General features: G+C 54.4%; 2 protein-coding genes across 8 annotated transcripts in view; one reads left to right on the top strand and one right to left on the bottom strand.

Moving 5' to 3' along the window:
* Positions 1 to 1,041: 1,041 nt before the first annotated feature.
* STAT5A (signal transducer and activator of transcription 5A) lies at positions 1,042 to 24,996 on the top strand. 3 transcript variants are annotated; one of them, XM_047845503.1, is made up of 21 exons: positions 1,042 to 1,182; positions 2,008 to 2,145; positions 2,489 to 2,645; positions 3,951 to 4,040; positions 7,078 to 7,252; positions 12,358 to 12,488; positions 12,747 to 12,898; positions 13,372 to 13,527; positions 13,954 to 14,133; positions 15,955 to 16,042; positions 16,144 to 16,266; positions 16,628 to 16,720; positions 17,204 to 17,410; positions 17,993 to 18,087; positions 18,183 to 18,313; positions 18,795 to 18,950; positions 19,669 to 19,720; positions 20,057 to 20,164; positions 21,193 to 21,290; positions 24,344 to 24,419; positions 24,859 to 24,996. In XM_047845503.1, exons 2-20 carry the CDS (start codon positions 2,018 to 2,020, stop codon positions 24,406 to 24,408), a joined length of 2,385 nt encoding a protein of 794 aa, XP_047701459.1. In that variant the 5' UTR covers positions 1,042 to 1,182; positions 2,008 to 2,017; the 3' UTR covers positions 24,409 to 24,419; positions 24,859 to 24,996. The 3 variants fall into 3 exon arrangements, 2 of the variants coding, with proteins under 2 accessions (XP_047701459.1, XP_047701458.1); XR_007149407.1 differs by having other exon boundaries at positions 1,044 to 1,182; positions 21,193 to 21,715; positions 24,859 to 24,921; XM_047845502.1 differs by lacking the exon at positions 24,859 to 24,996 and having other exon boundaries at positions 24,344 to 24,541.
* Positions 23,844 to 26,273, bottom strand: part of STAT3 (signal transducer and activator of transcription 3) — a 68,161-nt gene continuing 65,731 nt past the window's right edge. For 4 of the 5 annotated variants that reach the window (XM_047845512.1, XM_047845511.1, XM_047845510.1 and 1 more), the window contains exon 24: positions 23,844 to 25,967. Coding sequence is in view for 3 of the 5 variants with exons in the window: in XM_047845510.1 (XP_047701466.1) it covers positions 25,912 to 25,967 (56 nt within the window). In the remaining 2 variants the exon portion in view is untranslated. The remainder of the gene's footprint in view (positions 25,968 to 26,273) is intronic. The other variant, XM_047845513.1, reaches the window with a different exon arrangement.

Raw genomic sequence — 26,273 nt, 5'->3', positions numbered from 1 at the left:
TGCTGCCAGTGCCGGCTGCCAGGCCGAGGGGAGGACCAGAGGAGAGGAAAGCTGGGCAAAGGTGATGGAAGGCTTCCAGCCCAGCCTTGCCCAACTCTGCAGGGGCTCTCAGGGAGGGGGCTGTGACCCATGCAAGGCTCAGGGAGGCTGTTCCCTGCTCTGGCAAGGCCTACAGGCAGTTGTGAGATTGTGAGGATTCAAAACAGCCCTCCCGGACTTCCCAAACCTTTCTGAAGGTAGGACCAACCTCAGATGTGACTGGGCGGGGTGAGCAGAGGGGCAGGATCATTTATGGATCACAGTCTGCCAACTAGGCCATATGCCCACTCTGTGACCCTGGGCAAGCCCCTTCCCCTCTCCCGACTTCCATTTCTTATCTGCAAAATTGGGGGGAGGGGTTCGAAACATATGACTGCCAAGGTTCTTTCCTGTTTCCACTGCAGGGGCGAGTGCAGGGTGGTGGGAGTAATGGAAGGAGGGGAGGGCAGGGCCCTGGTGGTGAGCCGCCTTCTCTGGAATCCCCAGTCTTTCCCCTCCCTACGGCTTTGCCGCTGAGGTCACAAAAAGCTGTGTCCCCAACCCACGTAAACACACATACACACGCACACCCACATTTACATTTACTTTTTTAATCTAGAGTCTCAAAAGATGACAAAGGCAGAGCCAGAAGGCATCTCCAGCTAGTCCACCCCTTCCCTCCTCCCTTTTTACAGGTGAGAAAACTGAGGCCCTGGTTTGGGATTTCCAGAGCCCGGGGTTTCCCGGCACTCCCACCCCCATCCCCGGCCACTCCAGAGCCTGCTGCCCGCCGGTCCGGGGCCGCCGGCTAGAGCTGCCTGGGACTCCCGGGGGACCCCGCCGTCGGGGCAGCCCCCAGGCGCGGCGCCGCCCAGCCTCGCCTCCAGGGGCCCGGCCGCGGCCGCCGCTGCGCACTCGCGGGGGAGCCAGCGACCGAGGGCGGAGGCAGGGAGGGAGCGACAGAGGCTGGGAGGGGTGTTGGCGAGAGCTCGCGCGCTGTGTATGGTCTATCGGAGGCAGCTGACCTTCGAGGAGGAAATCGCTGCTCTCTGCTCCTTCCTGTAGTAACAGCCGCCGCCGCCGCCGCCGCCGGGAGCCCGGGCCGCGAGCGAGAGCCGCGGGGCTGACAGCCGGCCCCGCCGCCGGACGGCTCGGCGCCACCAGGTGGGTGGCCCGGCAGCGCGTCCCGAGCGGCCCACGCGGAGATGGGACGCTCGACTCCCGCCCCGGCCCCTCCGCGACCCCGGAGCCGGAACCCGACGGCCGGCCGGGGCGCGGGAACCGCTGTCCCGGACCGAGAGGGAGCCTGGGCGCGGGCGCCGGCGCGGGCGCGGACGCGGGACGCTGGCCGCGGACCGAGGGAGGGGGCCGAGGGTGGGCGCCGTTCCCGCCCGCAGAGGGCAGGGGGCGCTGTCGCGCTGGACAGTGGGAGACCGTGAGGCAAGCTTGGGGTTTGGGGGGGCGGTCAAGGCGGCGTCTGTCACCGCAGCTCTCCCTTCTTAACCACCCCAGCCACGTGCCCGCGGGGACCGAGCCGTTCAGTGGGAGCCGTCGGTGCCGTTGCCCTAACTTTGGTCTGGAATAATACACACCCCTCCCGCCAGAAATGGGGACTCGGGGTTCGAGGCAGGGTGGGGGGGTTCTTGCAGCCCTACCCAGAGGGCCCGTGGGCCTCCGCGTCAAGTTTCTCTTTCAGTTTTCTAGCTGTCCCCCTCTGGGGAAGCCCCGGTGGGGCGAGGGGAGAGGAAGAGGGGGAGGGCACCTGACTTTCGAGAGCCCCTCCCCAAGCCTCCGCGGGTTCCTTGTTGGAGGGCAGAGCGGCCTTCCCCTCCTCACCGTCTTTCTTCCCGCACAGGAAAGCTTGTCTGTGGGAGGGGAGGGGCCTGGCCTGACCGCGGTCCAGGGACGGGTGGGCATGGCAGGGCCAGAGACAGGCCCAGCCCTTGCCTCGGTCGTGGAGACGCCTCTGCAGCCCTCCGCTCACCCTAGGTGAACGGACATGGCGGGCTGGATCCAAGCCCAGCAGCTGCAGGGAGATGCGCTGCGCCAGATGCAGGTGCTGTACGGGCAGCACTTCCCCATCGAGGTTCGGCACTACTTAGCGCATTGGATCGAGAGCCAGCCGTGGTAGGTGCTCCTCCCCTGCGCCATGCTCTGCGGGTCCCTACCACCCACCCAGGCCCCTTGACCTTTAGCTCTCCTCTTTGTGGTTTCGAGTGATTCTAGTCCCGTCTGTCCCTCCGTGCAGAAGGGGTGGTGTCCCTGGGAAAGGGGAACAAGGAAATGGGACCCTGGGAGGGGAGAGGGGGTGATTCTGGACTCTGATGCTTATGGAGTTGCTGGGAACAAGGCTTGTGGGTTCTGGAGTGCCCTTAGCCTGGAGCCTGGGATTTCCCAGTACCTCTTGGTGCCTGACCTCTCTGCCCAAGGAAGCACAACAGTAGGCTTCTCTCCTCTGCCCTGCCCCAAGGGATGCCATCGACCTGGACAATCCCCAGGACCGAGCCCAGGCCACCCAGCTCCTGGAGGGCCTGGTGCAGGAGCTGCAGAAGAAGGCGGAGCACCAAGTGGGGGAAGATGGGTTCTTACTGAAGATCAAACTGGGGCACTATGCCACGCAGCTCCAGGTGGGTGTGAAGGCTGGGTCCTCAGCAGGGAAGCAGTGTCTGCCTTCTCTTTCCAGCCTCAGAACCCCTGGGTTTTTTCCTGGCCTGGTCACTGACTCACCATGTGACCCTGAGCTAATCGGCAACTTTTCTGCTCTTCAATTTCCCCCACCTCCTCTTTCTAAATCAGACCTGTCAGATTCCCTTACCATACGACAAAGCAAGGGGTAGGGTGTGTTTGTCCCCAAGAAGAGGAAGATGGGCATTCTAAACAGATGGAGCAAAAGGGATGGAGGTGGACTGAGTCCAAGTTCCTTTGCTGGCGAAAAGAAGACTGACAGCTCCTAGAAATGAGGGAATGAGTGAGTGGGGGAGGGGCAGAGAGAGAGGGAGACACAGAATCTGAAGCAGGCTCCAGGCTCTGAGCTGTCAGCACAGAGCCCCATGCAGGGCTCGAACCCATGAACTGTGAGATCATGACCTGAGCTGAAGTAGGACGCTTAAGCTGAACCGACTGAGCCACCCAGGCACCCCCTCCTAGGACTCTTTTAAAGGTGGGAGGGCCACTGAAGTCTGTAGTTGGGTAGGAGAGGAACAGAGTTGCCCTGGAGGCAAGAGCTGGATAAAGGAAGCTTTAATGAAGGATTTAGATGTAAGAGGTACCTCCTCCTTCACTGGGGGTCTAGGGGAGAAAGGGGGAGGAGTATAGAGGAGAGAGAAAGTTTCTGTGGAAGCAGGAAAAAGGTGTAGGTGATAAAATAGTCACAGTCAAGCATTTATTGGAAGTTAACTTGTATTTCTTAGAGAGCTCTTCTTAAATGCAAGCAGCAGGGTGCCAGGGAAATAAAAAGTCCATGCCAGAAGAGGGAGGAAACAGGAGAAAGCTGGAAGAGGAAAGCAAAATAGGAACCCAGGGCCAGGGGTATGGTAGAAAGTACATTGACCTTGGCATTGGATGCCGCAAGTCTTGAGTCATCTGCAAACCCGTTTGCCTCTGGGCAAGTACTTAACCTCTCTGAGCATCAGTTTTCTCATCTGCAAAATGCGGATAATAGTTTCTGTGTGTGTCATACTGTCTATATAGTCAAAGGAGATGGCAGATTGGAAGTGCTTTGTAAACTGTGGGTTTCTAAACCAAATGTGAAGATCTGGGAGGGGAAATCGAGTCAAGGAGAGATAAAGATGTCTGTTGACGGCTCCTGAGGTTTCTCAGGAAAAGCCAAGGCAGAGGCTGGAGGAGAGGAAGGTGATGGGGAGCACGTGGCACTGTGATGGCGTAGTGGGAGTGGCGGGTAGCCAGTGGTAACTGCCATTGGGTTCTTTCAGAACACGTATGACCGCTGCCCCATGGAGCTGGTCCGCTGCATCCGGCATATTCTGTACAACGAACAGAGGCTGGTCCGAGAAGCCAACAATGTGAGTGCCCCATGGGTGTGGGGAGAGGAGCTGGGAAGTCCTTCCACACGCCTTTTTCTCTAGACACAGCTGTGTGGGGTTTTTTTTTTTTTAATGTTTATTTTTGAGAGAGAGAGAGAGAGAGAGAGAGAGAGAGAACAGGGGAGGAGCAGAGATAGAGGGAGACCCAGAATGCAAAGCAGGCCCCAGGCTTTGAGCTGTCAGCACAGAGCCCGACACGGGGCCTAAACTCACGGCCGGTGAGATCACGACCTGAGCCGAAGTCAGATGCTTAACCAACTGAGCCACCCAGGTGCCCCAACACGACTATGTTTTATAAACGCTGACAAGACAGCACCAGGGAAATAAGGGACATGGACAAGTGTGAGAAGCAGCAGTGCATGTAGGTACAGTCCCTGGCTTCATGCCCCAGGTTGGCCACTTACTAGCTGTGTGACTTGAGCCTCTGTTTTTTCAATTATAAATGGGGTTAGTAATAGTATCTACCTTGTAGAGTTAGTGTCAGGATTAAATGAGATACTGTGTGGGCCAGGGATAGACAGACCAGTGAAACAGAAGAGGAAGCCCTACACACACACACACACACACACACACACACACACACACACCTGGAAATTCAACCCACGTTATAGATGGCATCACAAACCACAAGGGAAAAGATTTATCATTTTTTTTAATGTTTATTTTTGAGAAAGAGAGAGCATGAGCAGGGAAGGGGCAGAGAGAGAGTGGGGGACAGAGGATCTGAAGCAGGCTCTGCACTGACAGCAGAGAACCCGATCTTGCTTGAACGCAAGAACCATGAAATCATGACCTGAGCCAAAGTCAGATGTTCAACCGACTGAGCCACCCAGGTGCCCCAAGATTTGTCATTTAATAAATGGTGCTGGGGGTGGTGCTCCTGGGTGGCTCAGTTTGTTAACCATCCAATTCTTGATTTCAGCGCAGGCCATGATCTCACAGGTTTGTGAGATCGAGCCTGGTGTTGGGCTCCGCGCTGACAGTGCAGGGCCTGCTTGGGATTTTCTCTCTCCCTCTCTCTCAGTGCCCCTCCCCCGGTCTCTCTCTCTCTCTCTCTCTCAAAAAGCAAATAAACATTAAAAAAAAAAAAATGGTGCTGGGGTCAAAATTAGAAATGTTCTCCGGTGGTGCCTGGGAGGAGACATGGGACTGAGTTCTGTGTCAGAAGAGCTAACCCTGGCAAGCTCAGAGAGGCGAGGCCCAGAGAGGCAGAAAGGGCCTCACCCCCCAAACTCTGCAATCATGAAGGCATTGAACACCTGCTCGGACAACAGGGCAAACATTTTATTATCTGCAGTAAAGCCAGATGACTTTCACAAAATGACATCACTTGGTAAAGACCAGAGAATAGTGCCTGGAGCTTATTTATTTGTTGTGGCGGACACCGATTTCAGGAATTTTCCAGTTCATCCAGTAAACATTTATGGAGGTCCTGGCTAGGACTAGAGAAACAGACGAAGGCCCAGTTCCCACCTAAAAGGAATTCAAGAAATGATAGATCCTCTAGGGGTAAGCTGGGTACTAAGGAGGCACATATGGAAAAAGTACCTAACTCTGACTGGGGCAGCCTGGCAGGGGGATGTCCTGAGGACAGGGACGTCTAAGCTATGGGGGTGGGGGAGGGAAGGGGAAGAAGAAAGAGACAGGAGCAAAAGTCACAAAGTATATGTGTGGGCAGGAAGGCAGGAACCATCTTAACACATTTGAAGGATTGCAGGAACCCCCCCACCCCGCCCCGTCATCCTGGGGAGAAGGGGGCCACCTGGGGAACCCCAGTGGGTAAAGCCAGAGAAGAGGCAGAAGGCAGGTCACAGAGTCTTCTGGGAAAACTATTGTGTCCCTTATTGACTTATTGCCACCACCGAGCTATCTGTAAACATATGAATGAATTTAGCTCCAATTAAGAACTACCTGTCTATGTACAGGTGTTGTCATGGGCAGGGGGAAATGATTCCTTCTCCCAACCATCAGGCTGTTCTTGAGAACCTTTGATTTTGGTTCCACCTACCCCTTGGGGATTTTGTGGTACACAAAATAGACAAGGTCCTAGCACCTGGGGAGCTTACATCCTAGTGCATGGGGGCAGACACGAAAGAAAGAAACACATGTAAAATCAAGACACTTTCAGATAAGAGTGGTATTATTTTAAATTGGCCCATCAGGGAAAGTCACTCTGAAAGGGTGCCAGTTGAAATGCCCCCCTCGGGAAGCTTTGGTGCCCAGATGTCCCAGAGTAATGGAACAACAAGTGCAAAGGCCCTGAAGCAGGAACGTGTTTGTGTATTTAGGAACAGAAAGTAGCCGGTGTGCTTGGGCAGCAGTGGAACTGGGAGTGGAGTAGGCAGAGGCCATCAGCTAGCGCAGTGGCGGCTGTGGAAGGAGTTTGAATTTTATTCTGCGAATAGTTTACTGGAAAGACCCTGAAAACCGTCTCCTCTCAGCCAGATGTTCAAGGAATAGATCAGACTAGGTCACCCACATGGCCAGATCCAAGAAAGTGTTATTGATACCTTCCCTGTAACTCCCCTCAGTTACAAGAACGTCTTGAGTGAGGACACAGATGATGTGTGTTCACACAGCTTTGTTCCCCACTGTGTCCCCAGCATCTCACATGGTCCATGGCATTGGATCAGTGAGTGAATGTGGAATGAGGGGTCATCATCATCAGTAGGAAAACCCCAGGTTTCTTGCTCCTGGGACATACTGAGTTTTAGTCTCTCCAAAGAGAGTTTAGGTGGACCCTGTTTGGGCAAGTCTGGTGGAGGCCAGGACCACACTAGAAATTTCTCTGTGCTTTATGAAGTTGCCATAATCTGCCAGGTCACCTGCTTCCCTCCTTTCCAACTCCACACCAATTCAGGCAAATGACTATCCTTCCGACTCAAATTACCCTTACCTCTTACCCTAGATTTGAACTTTGCAGTCCGAAGTATTAGCGCTCCCCAGGGCCTGAGGTTTTCTGCCATCCTCACAGCCCAGCTCACTGCTGCCCACGCTCTCCCCCTGATGTCCCCAGGGTAGTTCTCCAGCTGGGATCCTGGTGGACGCCATGTCCCAGAAACACCTCCAGATCAACCAGACGTTTGAGGAGCTGCGACTGGTCACACAGGACACAGAGAATGAGCTGAAGAAGCTGCAGCAGACTCAAGAGTACTTCATCATCCAGTATCAGGAGAGCCTGAGGATCCAGGGTGAGGCCAGGGCCGCCTGGGCGGTGTGTGTCGTGAGGACAGGAGTGACAACCACTTTGTGAGCTCCTGCAGGGTTGGGGCAGTGTCAGCGTCTGTCTCCATAGAAACCTTACCCAAAGCTTTAGAAAAGTAATGGCCCCTGTGACTGAGCCCGTGCTATGGGCCAGGCTTTGGGCCAAGCCCTTTGCGTGCATTTTTCAATCCTACCTTTACAACAGCCCCAGGAAGTAGGTAGCTGTATTATCCCTATTTTGCAGATGATAAAACTGAGGTTCCAAGAGAACAAGAAATTTGGCCCAGATTGCTTATAAGTTGCAGAATTGGGGGGTGCCTGGCTGGCTTAGTGGGAAGAGCGCGCAACTCTTAATCTCAGGGTTATGAGTTTGAGCCCCATGTTGGCTGTAGACTCTACTTAAATAAATAAACTAAAAAATAATAATAATAATAAGTTGCAGAACTGGATCTCAATTACAGATATGTCATGAAATCCCTGCACTTTACTAAATAATATTCTCTCCCTAATTGTCGGTATTCAGTGACTACCTCAGTGAATGAATGAATGTGGACAAAGTGTTTCCCATTCAGGGCAGGACTTAGGTTGGGAGTCTCCTCGTTGAACCAGGCTGGGGACAGGCAGAACTCCAGAAATGCCCTTTCTTGAGCCTCCCTGATAGGAGATGGAGCTGGAGGGAAGAGATTACAGTGGAAAATTCTCCTGTCTCCTAGGGCTGTAGTTTGCCAACGGCTGTCATGATAAGCATGTGGGGAAACAAAATTTAACTCAGAGCCAATTAACTTCCGGTATAATTTGAGAAGACTTGAGACAGGGCCCATCTTCCCCCAATTCCAGACTGACCCCAGAGCTGTTCCATCCCAACCTAGCGAGAATAGGAAAGTATCAAGTGGCCTTTGCTTTTGTTCCTCTTTCTGTACCTTCTTTAAATTTTTTTTTTCAACGTTTATTTATTTTGGGGACAGAGAGAGACAGAGCATGAACGGGGGAGGGGCAGAGAGAGAGAGGGAGACACAGAATCGGAAACAGGCTCCAGGCTCTGAGCCATCAGCCCAGAGCCTGACGCGGGGCTCGAACTCCCGGACCGCGAGATCGTGACCTGGCTGAAGTCGGACGCTTAACCGACTGCGCCACCCAGACGCCCCTGTACCTTCTTAAGATAAAACTTTAGGTCATTGACTTTAGACCTTTCTTCTTTTCTGATAGGTATATTTACAGCTTTAAATTTCCCTCTAAGCAATGCTTTAGCTACATCTCATGAGTTTAGATACGCTGTACATTCATAATTATTCAGTTTGAAGTATTTTCTCTCTTTTTCTAAGAGATTTTATTTTTAAGTAATGTCTACACCCGACGTGGGGCTCAAACTCACAACCTCAAAATCGAGAGTCACATGCTCCACTGAGCCAGCCAGATGCCCAGTTTGAAATATTTTCTAATTTCTTTTCTGAATAATTATTTTACCCACACATTATTTAGAAGTGTATTGTCTCTTAGAAGTATATATTTGGGGTTCCTTTTCTAGATGTCATATCATTGATTTCATTTGCTTTTTATCATTGAATTCCACGATTGTCAGAGAACATACTCTGTATGATGTCAATTCTTTTAAATGTAACGAGACTTGTTTTATGGCACAGCTTATACTCTAGCTTGGTGAACGTATCTTTTGGGCTTCAAAAGAATGTATGTCTCACAGGTTGTTTCATTAAAAAGTGGCAATTTTAGGGGCGTCTGGGTGGCTCAATCCTTAAGCATCTGGCTCTTGGTTTTCCGCTCAAGGTTCCTGAGTTCAAGCCCCACCAAGCTGATAGTGTGGAACCTGAGATTCTCTCTCTCCTTTTCTTCCTGTCCCTCCCCTGTGCACCTGTGCTCTTTCTCTTTCTCTCTCTCAAAATAAGTAAACTTAAAAAATATATTATATTTAATATTAGTGGACTAAACACCTCATTTAAAAGCAGAGATTGTCAGAAAGCACATGAAAGCAAGACTCAACTATATGCTATCTACATTTTAAATTTTAATTAAAAAATTATTATTTTTTAAATTTTTAAGTACTTTCTATACCCAACATGGGGTTCGAACTCACAACCCCAAGATCAAGAGTCACATACTCTACCCACTGAACCATTCAGGTGTTCCTACATTAAAATGTTTTAAATGTTTATTTATTTTTGAGAGAGAGACAGAGAGACAGAGCACAAGCAGGGCAGGGACAGAGAGAGAGGGAGACAGAATCTGAAGCAGGCTCCAGGCTCTGAGCTGTCAGCACAGAACCTGACATGGGGTTCAAGCTCACAGACTGTGAGATCATGACCTGAGCAGAAGTTGGCCACTTAACCGACTGAGCCACCCAGGTGCCCCTTAAATTAAAAAAAAACACGTATAAAGATATGCTGTGCCAAAATAGAATAAGAAGTCTAGGGTAGTCATATTAATACCTCACAAAGTGTACTTCAAGACAAAAAGTATTATCAGAGATGAAGAAGGACACTTAATAACTATTAAGGTATTAAAAAGATAATAAATTTCTATGCATCTAATAACAATGCTTCAAAATACACAAAGAAAAACTATTTAAAAACTATTTAAATACTATTTAAGCTCTCCTCCTTTCCATGCCCTGTTAGTTTTTTCAATACTCTGGGTTCCTCAACTGATTGCCTAAATCAAAGTAGATGTTGAGTAAAAGTTGGTGGGATGATTCTAGCATGTTTTCTTCCATCTGAATCCATCTCAGACTGACGCAAGAGAAAGGGTGGCCCTCTTCCTAGATTAGGGAACGGGAGAATTCAGGCTATTAGTTCTACCCAAAGCCTTTGACTGGTTGGTAGTACTTCCAATCCTATTCTTGGGTTTTCTGTTTCCTATTTATGGATTTGGGTTTGACTCTGGTTTGGGTTTGTACCCATCATGCCATGTCAGTTCAGTCTCATGTATCAAGTTCACCTATGGGAAACACAGGCTATCATCTGTTTGTGCAAGGGGAGGCTCAGCTCCCTCCAGTGGAGCAGAAATTGCCTCATGTCTGCTGGCCTCCCTCCCAGAAGCTTCTGCAAAGTGCCAGGAGAGACCTAAGTGAGTCACCTGCATAGGGAGGTTGGGCCCAGGTGTGGGGCTCACCACCACCTCCCTGGGGGTGGGGCCAGGATTTCCGAGGTGGCTCCAGACTGCTCTGCTGTGTTCCAGGCCTGGACAGTATTCTTCTCTCTCAGTCCCCGAGAGTGGACTCCAAACCGTATTTCCAGTTGTCTTCTAGCTCTGGGCTTTTCCTGGCTGTCTAGAATTGCTTTAGTCTGTCTGCCCCAGCTTGTGTGTCCAAGAGGCAGGACCTAGGTCCGTGTGAGAGGGCCCTCAGCGGCCTGCCAGGAACTTGCCCAAGATGTGGTGATGTTCACCTCCTCTTGACTCAGGCCCAAGTAAGGACACTGGAATATTGTTTTTTTAAAAAATTAGATAGACCCCACACCCAACATGGAGCTTGAACTCACAACCCTGAGATCAAGAGTTGCATGCTCTATGGACTGAGACAGCCAGGCACCCCGACACTGGGATATTCAAATAGGTGATCGGCAAGGCGTAATAACCCCAGCATTTAGGATAGTGGTTACCTTTGGAGGCAGGGACGGATGTGCAAGCAGGGAAGGATGTACAGGGAGTTTTCAATGTGGAAATGTTTGATTTCTTTTTTTTTTTTTAATGTTTTGTTTATATTTGTGAGAGAGAGAGCATGCATGTGCATGCAAGCGGGGATGGAGCAGAGAGAGGGGGGCAGAGTTTCCAAAGTGGGCTCTGTGCTGACAGCAGACAGCCCGATGTGGGGCTAGAACTCACAAACCATGAGATCAAGAGCTGAGCCAAAGTCGAACGTTTAAACGACTGAGCCACCCAGGCACCCCGAGAAATGTTTGATTTCTTTAAGCCGGGTTACTGAAAGACAGGTGTTCCTTGCATCGTTCTTTCTGCCTTCCTTGGGTCTTGAGAATTTCATAATAGATGTTTTGTAAGAGGGTACTGAGGCCTCACCGACTCCCCTTTCCTGCCATGGATGAGCTTCCCAGCAGCTAGTGTGGAGAGAACCTGCCTCCCTCTCTGGCACCCTTGGGTGCTAGAACCTTCCCTCTCCTGAGAGGATCTTGCTGCTTTCGTGTTGCCAGTGGGCCCTGGACATTCTGTCTCCCCGTCTCCCTCGCCTTTTCCCTTTCGCCCCTTCTGTTTCTGTCCCTCTCCCTCCCTCTCCCTCTCCCTCCCTCTCCCTCTCCCCACTCCTCCCTCTTTCCGTCTCTCCCTCTCTCCCTCTCTGTCTCCTTCCAGTTGGTCAGCTGAGCTCACAGTGACCCGACCTGGACAAACAAACACGTTAGGCACCTCCCAGCACCTAGAGAAATGCCTTCTTCCCTAGGAGAGACTGCTGTGCTCCCGGGGATGGGACAAAGCTGGAGATGGGACAAAGCCAGCAGGCAGGGGCTGCCCTGAGGGGGCTCTGATGTGTGGGGTGGGGCTGAGCGGCTACTGGTCTCTGTCACCCTTTAAGCCTGCCCTGGGACCCCCTAACCAGTAAGGACACACTCATCCCTGCAGCGTGTGCGTGCCGGGCAGTTCCTTGAACGTGTTCTGTGTTCCCACATATTTCATCCTCAGCCAGCCACCGAGACAGGGGCCAGGATTCTCCCACTTTGCACATGGGCAAACTGAGGCACAGAAGCGTGATGCACGAGTTCACCCAGTTAGTGAACGGTGAAGGCACACATCAAACCAGGCAGTGAGGCTCCAAGCTGGACCCTGTGTGGCGTGAGGAGGTGTGGGCAGCCAGCTGTGTAGACTGAGGTGGGAGGGGAGGCCGTGGGGTAGGATCCTCCTCAGCTATACCCTCAGGTTTCCACCTACACACCCCCAGGAGGGGAGATCAAAGGCGAGCGGCCAGAGAAGAGCCTGCTCATCTCTGGCACCCTTGGCTGCCAGAAGCCCAGCTTGCCATCGGTCAGATGTGTCCCTTGAGGGTCTGGCCTCCAGAACAGGTGTGTGCGTTCCCCTGGGCTTCCTGCAGGAAGCTGGGAGATGATGGTCACAGGTGTCCTGTCCCCTCCTCTAGCTCAGTTTGCCCAGCTGGCCCAGCTGAATCCGCAGGAGCGCCTGAGCCGGGAGACGGCCCTCCAGCAGAAGCAGGTGTCCCTGGAGGCCTGGCTGCAGCGGGAGGCCCAGACGCTGCAGCAGTACCGTGTGGTGAGTGGGATCCGCGTCCTCTCCTCCCAAGCCTTGAGGTGCACATCCCAAGGGGCGCGGGGAAGCCGAGAGAGGGCTAGAGCCAGGAAGAGAGCAGGACCCAGCAGAGCTGGAGGCCAGATCGTTCTCTCCCGTGGGGGGCATGTGAGGCAGAGCAGGTTGGGAAGAGGGGAAGGCCTGGGCCTGGGGCCTGGTCCCTGGCCCCCAGCCCTGCCTCCCGAGGCCTGCAGTTGGCGTGTTCTCCCCACTTGCCTTCAGGAGCTGGCCGAGAAGCACCAGAAGACCTTGCAGCTGCTGCGGAAGCAGCAGACCATCATTCTGGATGATGAACTGATCCAGTGGAAGCGGCGGCAGCAGCTGGCGGGGAATGGAGGGCCCCCCGAGGGCAGCCTGGATGTGCTGCAGTCCTGGTAATGGTGTGTGGGGGGTGGCGGGGGGGCAGGAGGGGGCGGCAGGGGCTGGGAGTGGTGCAACCAGCTGCGTTTCCATGAGCAGCCGGCTCCCTCTGTCCTGCGGCAAGACTTAGTTCACTAGGGGTTCTGGTTCCTGATGCGGACTTTGGGGCCCCCGTCTGTGCCCCCTGCCCAGGAAGGGAGTCACCGTGCTGGGGAGTGGGGCAGGGCTGGGTGTGCAGAGTGACGCTCGGGCCGATTGGACCCACTTCAGGCTTGCTGCCTCTGTGTATTTCTCTGTGTTTCTGGAAGGCGGGCGCTCTGCTCTGCTCCGCTCCGTGGTCGGGAGTGGCGGCTTAGGCGCAAAGCCTTCCTGGGTGAGGCTGGCACTGGGTCTTGGGGCGTTCTCCTCAGACTGGAGCCTCCCAGCCTCGAGCCTGGGGGATGGCGTGATGCCATTGTCCTCCCGTTGGCCTGGGGCTCCCTTGCAGGTGCGAGAAGTTGGCCGAGATCATCTGGCAGAACCGGCAGCAGATCCGCAGAGCTGAGCACCTCTGCCAGCAGCTGCCCATCCCTGGCCCAGTGGAGGAGATGCTAGCTGAGGTCAATGCCACCATCACAGACATCATCTCAGCCCTGGTGACCAGGTAATTCCTGCCTCGGGCCACACCCAGCCCCCGTGCGGTTGGCATGGGGGAGGCAGGCGGTGCTTTGCTGATGGTGGGGGTGGGGGTGGGTGGGCTCTTGCTTGAGTCCTTGTCTCTGTTTGCCTCGGGTCCCCGTCCCCGCTCTGTCCTCAGTTGCTTTAGCTGCTTGGTGTTGACCTTGCCCAGTTTCTGTTGTGGACACCATGTGGACTGCCCTTGTCCCCCGCAGCCCATGCCAGCTGCTGAGTCGTTTCACTGCCTCCCCTCCAGCCATCTCCTCTGACTCTCAGTGGCCTCCCTGGGAACAGGGACGGTGCCATGTGCCTTCATTTGCCTGCTGAGCCCCGGCAGCCTCCCTCCACAGGGGAACCAGACCCTGTGCCCTGAGCCGGCATCATGTCTGGTGTGGTCCTTGTGTCCCCGCAGCACATTCATCATCGAGAAGCAGCCCCCTCAGGTCCTGAAGACCCAGACCAAGTTTGCAGCGACGGTGCGCCTGCTGGTGGGCGGGAAGCTGAACGTGCACATGAACCCCCCCCAGGTGAAGGCCACCATCATCAGTGAGCAGCAGGCCAAGTCACTGCTCAAGAATGAGAATACCCGCAAGTACGTGTGACCCCTTCCCTACCTTCCCCTCCCCAGGCTCTGGACTGGGATCTCAGATCTACTCTACAGCTAGGGTCCTGGACATTGGGGACAGCCTCCCTCACTGCAGCCATGGACCAGTGTCTCTCCAGTTCATCCCGTCTGTCCTGTTGTATACTTTGTTCTGCTTTGACATATAGTAGGTCAACGTGGGTTGCACTGTTGGGTTGTTCAAGTTCTTGGGCTGATCACTGGGACGTAGCTGCAATCCGTGCAGAGTTTGGCTCTGTGGTCACCCAAGCCAGCAGAGCAGGCCTCAGTCATGAGAAATGTAGTGCGTTGGACAGGAGAGATGTAGGGCTCTGTGGAAGTGAGATTGGTAGTTGTGGGGCAGAATGATAGTCTCTGGACGCAGGACCAGTGAGGGTGGCTAGTGAGAGAGTGTGGAGAAAGGAGAGGGAATACCTTCAGACACAGAGAACATGGGCCTTGTCTGGAAGGAGAGCATAGAGCAGGTCGGCATGGCTGGAGAACCTGGAGTCCAGGGATGAGGGCCGGCCCCCCACAAAGGATTCAGGGAATGAATGAACTGACGAATGAATGAATGAGGGAGTGAATGAGTCAAGTGGGAGACCTGGTCCCGTGCGTTGAATGTCTATTGTGGGTTCTGGGAATGGGATGATAAAGAAAGTGAAGAGGTTCTCACTTTCTTAGAGCTTACAGTTTGGCTGGGGAGGGAGACAGTTATATGCTTTTCGAAATACGGTGATGTCAAAACGTGATAGATTCTTGAAAGATAATGAAAACAGAGTGATATCATAGTGTCTGGATAGATGTGCCATCACCACTCGGGTGGTCAAGGAAGGCCTTTCTGAGGAGATGTTTGAGTTGAGACCTAAACCAGAAGGTCAAGTGTTTCTGGGCAACGGGAAGAGCAGGTGCACAAGTCTCGAGGTAGCAACAAGTTTGCATGTTCAGCAAACAAATAGGCAGCATGGCTCGGTCCTGAGTGAGGGGAGAGGAACCCACTGAGGCCAGGGAGCTGGGCAGGGTTTGACCATGACCATGGGGATCCTTGTGGGCTATGGTCATGGTTGTTGGGTTTTTTTGGGTTTTTTTGTTTGTTTGTTTTTTAGAGAGAGAGGGCACAAGCGAGCAAGGGGCAGAGAGAGGGAGAGAGAGAAGCAGGGCTCACCCAAAGCGGGGCTCGAGCTTACCTGATGCAGGGCTTGAACTCACCAACCCTAAGATCGTGACCTGAGCCCATCTGATGCTTAACCAATTGAGCCAGTGAGGCGCCTCTGTTCTTTTTTTTTTTTTTTTTTTAATGTTTATCTTGAAAAAGAGAGAGTGCACGAGTTGGGGAGGGGCAGAGAGAGAGAGAGAGAGAGAGAGAGAGAGAGAGAAAATCCCGTGCAGGCTCTGCACTGTCAGCACAGAGCCCGATTCTGGGCTCGATCTCACGAACTGTGAGATCATGACCTGAACCGAAACCAAGAGTTGGATGCTTACCCGACTGAGTCACCCAGGTGTCCCATGGTTTTTATTTTAAGTGCACTAGAAGCTGCCAGAGGGCCCTGAAGACCCCCACGTCAGTTCCAATGCTGAGGGAATTTTTAACCTAATGACAGAGACCCAGACTTTGGGTAGACTTTGGAGACTTTGCTGTACCCTCAGGTTAATGAGAAAGTAAGCCCGAGACACGGCGAGGAACACTCTCAGTTGATGGGGCAGGGGCTGCTGGCAGGGCTTTCTGGCATGAACATCTGGCTGAGGGAGCGCACAGAGCCGTGCTCCTGGCCTGGGGCCCATGTGGCGATGGGGCTCCCCTGTCCTTCACAGCGACTACAGTGGAGAGATCCTGAACAACTGCTGTGTGATGGAATACCACCAAGCCACCGGCACCCTGAGCGCGCACTTCAGGAACATGGTGAGGACAGGGCCTGAGCCCTGGAGGGAGGGTCTGCCCAGGGCTGAGTCCTCATAACCAGCTGCTTCCTCCTCGTCCCCCTCTGACCTCCCACTCTGCAGTCACTAAAGAGAATTAAGCGTGCTGACCGGAGGGGCGCAGAGTCTGTGACGGAGGAGAAGTTCACAGTCCTGTTTGAGTCTCAGTTCAGTGTCGGCAGCAATGAGCTTGTGTTCCAAGTAAAGGTGAGGCCCCGCTTCTGCCAACCCCCTCGGGTCACCCAGAAAGGTGAAGACCCACCTGAGGCCACCTGGCTGGTTTGGGGAAAGCCAGAGAGCTCTGGATCCTCACACGGTCACGGACCATTTAGCCGTGAGGCTGTCAGAAAGCCTGCTCGCTAGGTTATAAGCTGGCACCAGCCACAGAACTTAGGCCATGGACCAAGAAGAAATGTGTTCTGGGTTTTTTTGTTTGTTTGTTTTTGCTTTGGTTTTGTTAGGAGGGCCTGTGGGTGGGATTGTGGGTGAGGAGCGAGGGCTGGGAGTCTTGCCTACGTGAGGGCAAGGTGGTGGTCGTGTGCCTTCTACGTTCACTCCTTTGCCATAGACTCTGTCCCTTCCCGTGGTTGTCATCGTTCATGGCAGCCAGGACCACAACGCTACTGCCACTGTGCTGTGGGACAACGCCTTCGCCGAGCCGGTGAGTACTCGTGGGACCGCCACTTCTGCCCCCTCCAGGCCCTAGGAGTCTCCCTGCATCAGCCCCAACCACTTGGGCCCTGCTGGGTGGTCCCCCGCCAACCCCAGGGCCACACCAGAGCTGAGTTGAGGTGACGGGCAGCTGGTGTGAGTGCACTGCCCGTGGCATGTCCTCGGCTCCATCTGGGCTCCCGGGACTCGGGACTGGGATCTCCCGGGTCTGTGAGCTTACTCAGCCTTTGGGCTCTGGTCTCTGATCTTCCTTTGGCTTGTGTTTTGGGTCCCTGATCTCTGTCCCGGACACCTGGTCTGGGTCTCTATCACTGCGTGTCTAGCCCCTCTGCCTTTTTTTTGCTTGTGTTTGTGTCGCCTTTTCCGAGTCTGTCTCAGTCCCTTCTTGCATCTCGTGGTATCTGTGTATCTGAGTGTGTTTGTGTAAGTATTTCCTACGCCTTCAGTCTGCCTTTTCTTCTCTCCCTCGCAGGGCAGGGTGCCATTTGCCGTGCCTGACAAAGTGCTGTGGCCGCAGCTGTGTGAGGCGCTCAACATGAAATTCAAGGCCGAAGTGCAGAGCAACCGGGGCCTGACCAAGGAGAACCTCGTGTTCCTGGCACAGAAACTGTTCAACAGCAGCAGCAGCCACCTTGAAGACTATAATGGCATGTCCGTGTCCTGGTCCCAGTTCAACAGGGTGAGGGACGCGCCGCCAGACTGGGACCAGTCTTTCCCCACCTCACAGACAGGTTATTGGCTTTGGCCAGCACCCCATCCTTCACCCCCAACTGCCCTCTCCTACAACCGGGAGAGACGAGGGCTAGTACCCCAAGGAATGGAGGCAGGGGGCAGCAAGAAAAACGCACTCAGCTCTGAGAGCCAAAGCAGAATAATGGAAGAGCTGGGGAGCTGGGAGTCAGGATCCTTGAGTCCCTGTCCTAGATATGTTAACTAAGTGGCCAGGCCCTTCCCTTCTCTGTGCCTCAGTTTCCCCATCTAAACCTTTGGGCAGAAATGACTTCGGAGGTCTTGCCCAGCTTGGACAATTCTAGGCCCCTCCTACCCGCACCCCTGTGTCTGAAAGGCAAGAGGCAGTTTCCCCTCTCGTCCCTAAGCTACGGGTTGGGGGCCATGTCCATTTATGGACCGCTGGAGTGCTGGGCTGGTAGGATGAGGAACTGGGAGAGGGTAATTGTGAGGACAAGAGGGCACTGTTTCCTGGGCCACCTGTGACAGCGGGGCCACATACCCTGACTTGGGGTATCCTGGGGGCTCTCAGGAGAACTTGCCGGGCTGGAACTACACCTTCTGGCAGTGGTTCGATGGGGTCATGGAGGTGCTGAAGAAGCATCACAAGCCTCATTGGAATGACGGGTGAGAAGCGGAGGGGCCTGGGGGTTGGGAGGGCATGGGCTCAGGGGACACGGGCTGCTGGCCCGGGAGTGACACTGTATGCTCCGTATTTCTAGGGCCATCCTAGGTTTTGTGAATAAGCAACAGGCCCATGACCTGCTCATCAACAAACCCGATGGAACCTTTTTATTGCGCTTTAGCGACTCTGAAATCGGGGGCATCACCATTGCCTGGAAGTTTGACTCTCGTGAGTGCCCTACTTTGCCCACACTCCAGCCCAGGAGCCCTGACGACCATTTCCTTGCTTCCCATCCTCCACCAGGCCTGCATCCTTGGAGGGTTCCCCAGGGGAAAGATCAAAACAGACCTCAGAGTAGAAGAGTGTTGCTCAGAAATACATTCCCTTTCTACTGTTTTCCATTGCGAAGAACCTAAGATCACTGGCCCCATAGCCTCTGGAGTTGCCAGGGGACTTCTTCAGCAGTTCTGAGTTCTCCCTTCTCTGCCCTGCCCTAGTCTTGCTGGTATCGACTTGCTTGGTTTGCCGGGTAGAATGTTCTTGCCGTCACTTACTCGCCTTATGCCCAGGAGCACAAGACAAGGGGGGAGGGTCGCAGAGCAGGCTAGTAAAGGCCCAAATGTCTCTGCAAGTCAGATCTCAAACCCCATCCCCCTGACCCTCCTCTTGAGGGCGGTGAGTGGTGGGAACGAGCTTGTCCTTTTCACAGCTGACCGCAACCTTTGGAACCTGAAGCCGTTCACCACGCGGGACTTCTCCATCCGGTCCCTGGCTGACCGGCTGGGGGACCTGAGCTATCTCATCTATGTATTTCCCGACCGACCCAAGGATGAGGTCTTCTCCAAGTATTACACCCCTGTGCTCGGTGCGTCCTGCCCTGATACTCCCGAGCCCTTCCTCAGCCCGTGGACAGAGCTCTCGGGGGCTTAGGCAGCCGTGACTCCTCAGAAGAAGCCAGGGGCCATTTCCCCCAGGGGGGCTGGGCCCATGGTTTGGTGCCGAGCACGTGGAGAGGGTATCGGGGCTCACAACTGAAGAGGGCAAACAAAGCTTCTGACCCGGCTTTCTCCCCAGCTGGGTGGATTCTCACGTCTGCACCCCTGAAGGAGGAGGCTGCCCCACTGGCAAAGGAAGGGGGGATAATCATACCACAGATAGTGCACAACTCCCATCTTAATCAGCTGCTCTCACGGCTCCCCACCCTCAAACCTACCTGTAAGGGGAGAGTAGGAAGCAAAATGGACAGGTTTTTCTCCTTCAACCTGTCCCCAGTCCACTGTTGGGTTTGCTGCTTTGTGTTGATTCAGTTTCCTCGACAGGGGTGGGGCGGGGAGAGAGAAAGCAAAGGACCAGAAAATGAAGCAGGAGAAGGGATGAGATTGAAGCCAGAGTTCTGGGTGGCTGTCAGGCTGGGTCCACCGGCAGGTGTTTATGGGAATCTGTGGGAAATCCCATCCCCGCTGAGGCCCCGCAGTGGTGCGTGTGGGAGACCGACTTCATGGGGTAGGTTCCCCTTCCTGGGAGCGCCCAGACACTTTGGTTCTCATCACGCACCACCCCCGCCACTCCCCCCACCCCGGCAGCTAAAGCGGTGGACGGATACGTGAAGCCACAGATCAAGCAAGTGGTCCCTGAGTAAGTGTCCAGGGTCCAGCCCTGGTCTCCTGCTGTCTCCTCTCTCTTCCCCCCGCCAAGGTTCCCCTCACCGTTCACTGCTGCCCCTCCCGCTCACAGGCCCGGTGGGGCCCAGCACCCCCTGGCCCTCTGAAACCTGGCTCGGCCCTGGAGAGGGAACTGAGCTTAGTCTCAATGGGACCAGGACCCAGGACCCCACTCCCGCAGCCGGACCCCCAGGCCCAGGGGTCGCTTTGTGCTTCCACACCCCAAAGAGATGTAAACATGCCCCCCTGAGCCCTCCCCAAGTCAGCCGCTGCCCTGAGGTCACTGAGGCTTCTCCTGTTCCTCCTACAGGTTTGTGAATGCGTCTGCAGACTCTGCCGGGGCCAGCGCCACCTACATGGACCAGGCCCCCTCCCCAGCCGTGTGCCCCCAGGCTCATTATAACATGTACCCACAGAAGTAGGTTGTGTTCCCTGGGGCTCCGCAGGGAGGAGCTGGGGCTGGGGCTGTGTTCTCTGGGGCTCAGGCTGGGCCCCGGGGGGCTGGTGGACAAAGGGACCCAGAGCTCCTGTAGGTCTGAGACCACCCAGGCCAGGCACCAGCATATGCCCCGGTACAGGGAGGGAGATCAGCTGGTAAAAAGCATAGAGCATAAGCTGTATATAGCAAGGTCCTCACTCCTGGTGCTGACTAGCTGTGTGACCTTGGGAAAATTATTGAACCTCCCAGATGCTCTGTTTCCTCATCTTTAAAATGGGGGCAAGAATACCTTTCACATGGGATTGGGGTCAGGATCGAGGTAAAGCATTTAGCTCAGGTGAGGCTGTTGTAAGGACGGCTACAGACGGGATGGTTGTTCTTAGGAGTTGAGTGTTAACAGGGTATTAATTGCTTCTCTCTGGAGTTCCCAAGGTAGAGAATTAATTCTCTTCTGGGCTGTGGGTGGCCCCAGCTGGATGTCTAGGTACCTGGGAAATACCAGCTACAGTGGGATGATGGCCGTAGGCTTGAGGGTCACAAAGACTGCAGTGCCAATCCTGACTCCGTTTCCCAGCCAGGGGGCCCTGAGCAAGTTTCCTACCCTGGCCGAGCCTCAGTTTTCCCCTCTGTAAAGTGGACTAAATACCCATCTTACAGGGATTGGGGCAACGTGGTTAAAAGGCCACTGTAGACAGCCTATGACTGAATGGAATGGCGTTGTGGTGGGCAGAACTCCCTGACCCAACCGCCTCGTTGTGCAGAGGAGGGGAGGGACAGGGACAGGGGAGATGAACTCTCTGAGCCCACTCAATGAGCCAACAAAAGTTGAGACTAGCGCTTGAGTGTCTCCCGGTGAGCCAGTGACTGACATTTTCAACTTGGAAATGGTGGTGGTGTCCAGCCAGAGCCGGTCCTATTCCCATGAGGCTGTGGTCTGAGCGGGGAGCGGGCCAGGGCCTGTGACGCATGCCAGCTCCCTCCGACCTCCCGCTCTCTCTCTCTACCAGCCCTGACCCCGTCCTTGACCAGGATGGAGAATTTGACCTGGATGAGACCATGGATGTAGCCAGGCATGTGGAGGAACTCTTACGCCGCCCGATGGACGGTCTGGACCCCCGCCTCTCCCCGCCTGCTGGTCTTTTCACCTCTGCCCGAGGCTCGCTCTCGTGAATGCTTGAATCCCCCACTTCTCTTTGGGAACAACGCTCAGTGTGAGGGGTTCATATGAATTGTGATGTTAGCATTGCTGTGCATACTGATGCCTCTGCTGGCAGCACATGTGCACGTGTGTGTGCGCATGGGCGCACGAGGTGGGCCTGCCTTGCCTTTGCCCTCTGGGTACGTGGTTGCGGCGGCACCACCACCTTTCTCTTCAGATCAAGGCATCCCAACAGCCCGCCGGGCGCATCTCTGTTGTGGAAGGGCGCTCAGCTTCCTCTGCTCAATGCAGGCAAACCTATTCCGCCGCCGGGGCCTTTACTGCCTAGCAGCTGTTTGAATGAAATTAGTCAAGAAGGGGCACGGAGACAGGTAACTGCCTCTAAGCTTAAGTTTTGCTCCTGAGTTAGAAGCTTTGCCTCCCAAATGCGCGCATACGCTTTTATGTACGTGCATCTATTCTCATGCACGTGTGTTGGTCTATTGATTCTTTCGCTCGGGAGGCTGGGGTTCAGTTTTGTGTAATATTTTATACTTCACATAATGAATATGGACTCGAGACTTTTTGTGAATGGAGAGCTTATCTAGACCACGGCCCTCACACAGCGCAGATGGGTCATTTGAGTCTGGGTCTGTCAGAGCTGCTCTGAGTACGTAGCTTCTTAGCCTCCTGGCGTCCAGCCAGGGGACTTGGGCGTCCCATCTGTGGTGCTGTTGCCCGGTCCTGCTATCTCTTTTCAACCGCTATCCCCTCCCATGCACCCGGCCCCAACCTTCTTTCCCCGACTTTCTGCAACCTTGGTTGCAGGAGAGGTGGGAGAGGGGCAGGGACTGGTCTAGGCCATGGCGGGCAAACAGGGGGCCAGGGACTTTGCAGGGTGGATCCCCTCCCCTCCTGGAAAAAAACCTGCCGCAAGAGACAGCCGCAGACCAGCCGCACGCTGCCTGCCTGTGGAGCCTGGAGTGAGGGGTAAAAGCTGATCTCGTTCCCCCTCTGCCTGGAACAGGCCTTGTCACAGTTGCAGAACGTTGAGGTCTGAGAAGGCCTTGCTCCCAACCTCACGAGCTCCTCCCTCTGGGGCAGCAGGTGGCGGAAGGTCGAGTCTCAGGTTTAAACATCTCTGAAGGAAGGTGGGGACGAGAAGAGGGATTCTTGTGTACTTTGTACATAGGCCACCAGTGTTTTTGAGTAAAGTATTTTTTTCATAAATTTGCTGGTGTGGCTCTTAGTTGGGCAGCCTTGGGTAGCGTGGGGGGCGGTCACTGGAGCCAGTTATTTTCTTCCCTCCCGCGTGGCTGATGCCGTAACCTGTACCCTGCTCCCTTTTCTGTGTGTCAAGGGTGCCCACCACCCCTGGAACGCCGTCTGTGCTTCTCAGGAGACAAAACTAGGGTTTGAGGCCTGGGGAAAGGTGGGGCAGGAATTCTGGGGTGGAGGCAAAACCGTGCTTGGGGCTCGCCTTATCAGCTGCTGCTATAAGCAATCCTGAAGTCTTTGGCCCAGGGCCAGGCCAGTGCCAGGGGCAGCAGAGAACCTCACCGTGTTCCCTTCTCCCCGGGCCTCTTCCCGAACACCAGCAGGTGGCACCATCCCGTTGCCACCAGCGTTTTTCAACCGGCCAACCGGCGGCCGACCGGGAGGGAAGGAAGTTGGGCCAGGAGGATGGTCTCCCCATTTGGACCCCCTGGCACGCTGCCGGTCCAGGGGAGGTCACTGAGGCCCTTGGGGGAGCGGGCTGGGGAGCCAGGACCTGCTGGTGAGGTTTCTTCAGAGCTCAAAGCAAGAGAAGAGGGGTTTGCAGCCTGCCCGAAGGAGGCGCAGGGGCCCAGCAAGGGGGCTGGCGGGGGTGAGGAGGCAGGGAAAGCAGCCGCTAATCTCCCCTTCCATCTCTGCAGGGGGAGGCGGCTGGCTGCTATCTCACCCAGCGGCGGTCTCCATGGCACTCGGCACAAGGGGAGGGGGTGGGGAGACAGCCGAGTGGGCGCGTTGATGTCTGTGAATTATCACCACCGGCTGCCATGCCGTCGGAGGCAGCCAGTTAAGTGCTTACATCCATCCCCACTGAGAGAACTGAAGAGAAAGCGATAATGGAACAACTGTGGAGGGGAGGCCCTGGGTGGGGTGGGAGTATCTACACCCCAAGCCCCCTTTGGTAGCTTATCTGACCCCAGACAGGTTGGTGCAGCTTGCAAAGGCCTGAGGAGAGAGTGGGGGGAAGGAAGAGGGAGCAAGGAGGCCTCCGCGGAGACCTTTGTGCAGAAAGAGTACAAACCTGGCTCCTCCTGCCACCCCTTTACCTGGAAGCTGCCGGCCGACCTGAGATGGGGGTGGCACCGTGCCCCAGAGCTGGGCCCCAGGGCGTGGGCTAAGGTAGCAGCCTGGGAGCAGGGGCAACCTGGGAGCAGGCTCGGCCTGGGTGTGAGGCCCCCCCCCCCCCCCAGAACTCAGGCAGGGGAAGGGGACTCGCCAGCAGCCAGAGGCAGCGCTGCCACGCCCTCAGACAGTTCCTATATAACTTTTATTTCTGGAAGTTAAAGTAGATACAGCAATATACAAAACAAAAACAAAAACAAAAACTCCACAATAATATAAATTTTTACACTATGAAGTATACATTGGAATTTGACGCAGTGACCGGGCCAGTGGCATACAAACCACTGCGCCGGCAGGTTGAGCCATCTATGGGAACCCCTTGGCTGGGCGGGGGACGGGCAGGGGGAGACAGTGGAGAGAAAGTGGGCAGGTCCTGGAGGGCTCCGTTCTTTTAGGGAGGGGCCAGTCTCTGCCCCTCTCAGAACTCTTGCTACTATCAGAGTTAAAACCTGATACACATGCTACCTCAAAGCCATGAACGTTACAATATCTGCTCCAGGGGAGCCTGGATCCTTGCCCCAGGTCCCTCTGATCTAAATCTCTCAATTTCTGAGTTAAGCTTATTATAAACTGAAGAGTGTTGCTGGAGAAGGGAGAGCTCTGTACTACCTCCCAACTGTTTCTAGGCAGGACGACAGGGATGGCCGAGCGCAACCTGTTTGTCTTGGAGAGAAGGTCCTCATCCCCTTAATTCTGAAACTGGTGAGTGTGGGTAAAACAAATAGCGCTCCACAGAAACTCTGACCGACTGAGATAAGGTGGTCTGGGACCACCCAAGCTAGTCGGGCCTCTGGATTGGGGCGGGGGGGGGGGGGTGGACCAAATATCAGAGACCATGAAGTGTTTCGAAATGCACAGTAAATGGGAGCTGTTCTCCCTCATCCACGGGGCCTCAATGGGGAGGAGATGGTCACCAGCACTGGGGGGAGGCCGAGGTGCACACCCTCACACGAGGGACAGACTTCGAGTTTATCACTAAGCCTTTGCCCCTGGGTTAACCACGTGAAGTGATTAAAGGTGCCTCGGGAAACCACCAAGAAACCAGGATAAAAACCATATTCCCTGAGCTCAACTAGACCCTTGGCTGGGGCCCCACAGTCTGAGTCATGTTCGATCTCTAACTCTCACCTTCTTATTCCAGGATTCCTAAAGCAAACAGGACAAGGGGGCCTTCAGACACTGGAAGGAGCCACACACAAGGGGGGTCAGGTGGAGAAGGAGGAAGGAAGGATCATCCCATCCCTTATAAGGCACCCACAGGAACAACCCGGGCTCTGGAACAGGAGCACAAGTCCAGGCAGACGGGGGACAGGTTGTAAGCACTCCTCTGCGCAGCCTTACCTACTAACAGGCCGACACATTAAAGGGGAAAATAAAAACTTTGTTTATTAAAAAAAGTCTAGAATGTTCCGGTTGTCCTTCAACCTTCCTATGTCAAAACCAAAGGCCAAGCCACAGCTTCAGATGTCTTTTAAAGAGCTGGATCTGAAGCCCATTTCCGGATTTCTATAAATTATCAGCCTGAAGAAAGCTGAATGCCTAAAGCACCAAGAAGGCTACTGACTGAGTTTTCTTAAATACAGAAAAGGCTATGCCGATACAGTGTTTTTTTTGCCCTTGAAAAAAAAATTTTTTTTTTTTTTTAATTTAAAAAGAAACCTCGGGGCTGTGAAAGTCCTATCTTCTATTTGGATGTTAGCAAGGTTAAAAGTGCAATGTCAGCAGTAGCACAGCTACAGGCAGCCTGTGGCGGCCGCTCGCAGGAGCAGGCGGAGGGCTGTGCGGGCACCGGGAGGCACTTGTCTAACAAGGCAAGCCGCTGAGAAAGGAGGGCGGGGGAGCAAGAAAAGACAAGAACGTTTCCTTTCTCCCCCTCTTGCCACCCCTTCCGCATCCCCTGATGGCGGTCTCAGAGAACACGTTTCTTATTTGCATTTAGGTCAAAGCGTATCACTCACATTCATTCATTTCTCTATTGTGAAAAGTGCCCAGGTCGCTCAAAGGTAGCAGGAGTAGGAGATTTAAAAAAAAAAAAAACAACAAAAACAAAACAAAAAACCCAACAAAACAAACAAAATCTGGAAGCACAGAGTTAGAGGAGTTTCAGACGATCTGGGGGTTGGCTGTTTAAGGGGTGGTGGGACATAGGGAGGTGCCTCCGTCATCTCTGTCTGCAGCCTCAGCCCGCCGCTCCTCACATTGGGGAGGTGGCGCACTCCGAGGTCAACTCCATGTCGAACGTGAGGGATTCTGGGGGGGAAGACCGGGAGAGCCAGTTCAGTTGCCTGAGCCCCAACAGCTGGCAGGGCACCCCCGTCCCCCGCCCGAGCCCTTCAAAGGACAGAGGCTCAGCCCACTGCCCCCACGGCCAAGACAGGGTCGGATCGTCCAGATTTACACTCCTCCCTACAAAGTCTTGCCTTCTGGAAGGGCTCAGTCCCCTTCTTCCCTTAACTCGTTCCCAACCGTCCACATGTAAAGAAGATCTAAGGCTGTCCCGTTGAATGTGGCCGCCTGGAAACACAGGTGGCTACCGAGCATCAAAATATGGCCAGT

This window comes from Prionailurus viverrinus, unplaced genomic scaffold (genome assembly GCF_022837055.1).
Source record: "Prionailurus viverrinus isolate Anna unplaced genomic scaffold, UM_Priviv_1.0 scaffold_35, whole genome shotgun sequence".
NCBI lineage: Eukaryota > Metazoa > Chordata > Mammalia > Carnivora > Felidae > Prionailurus > Prionailurus viverrinus.
The sequence above is the reverse complement of the archived record's forward strand: the minus strand, read 5'-3'. Positions and strand labels throughout refer to the sequence as shown.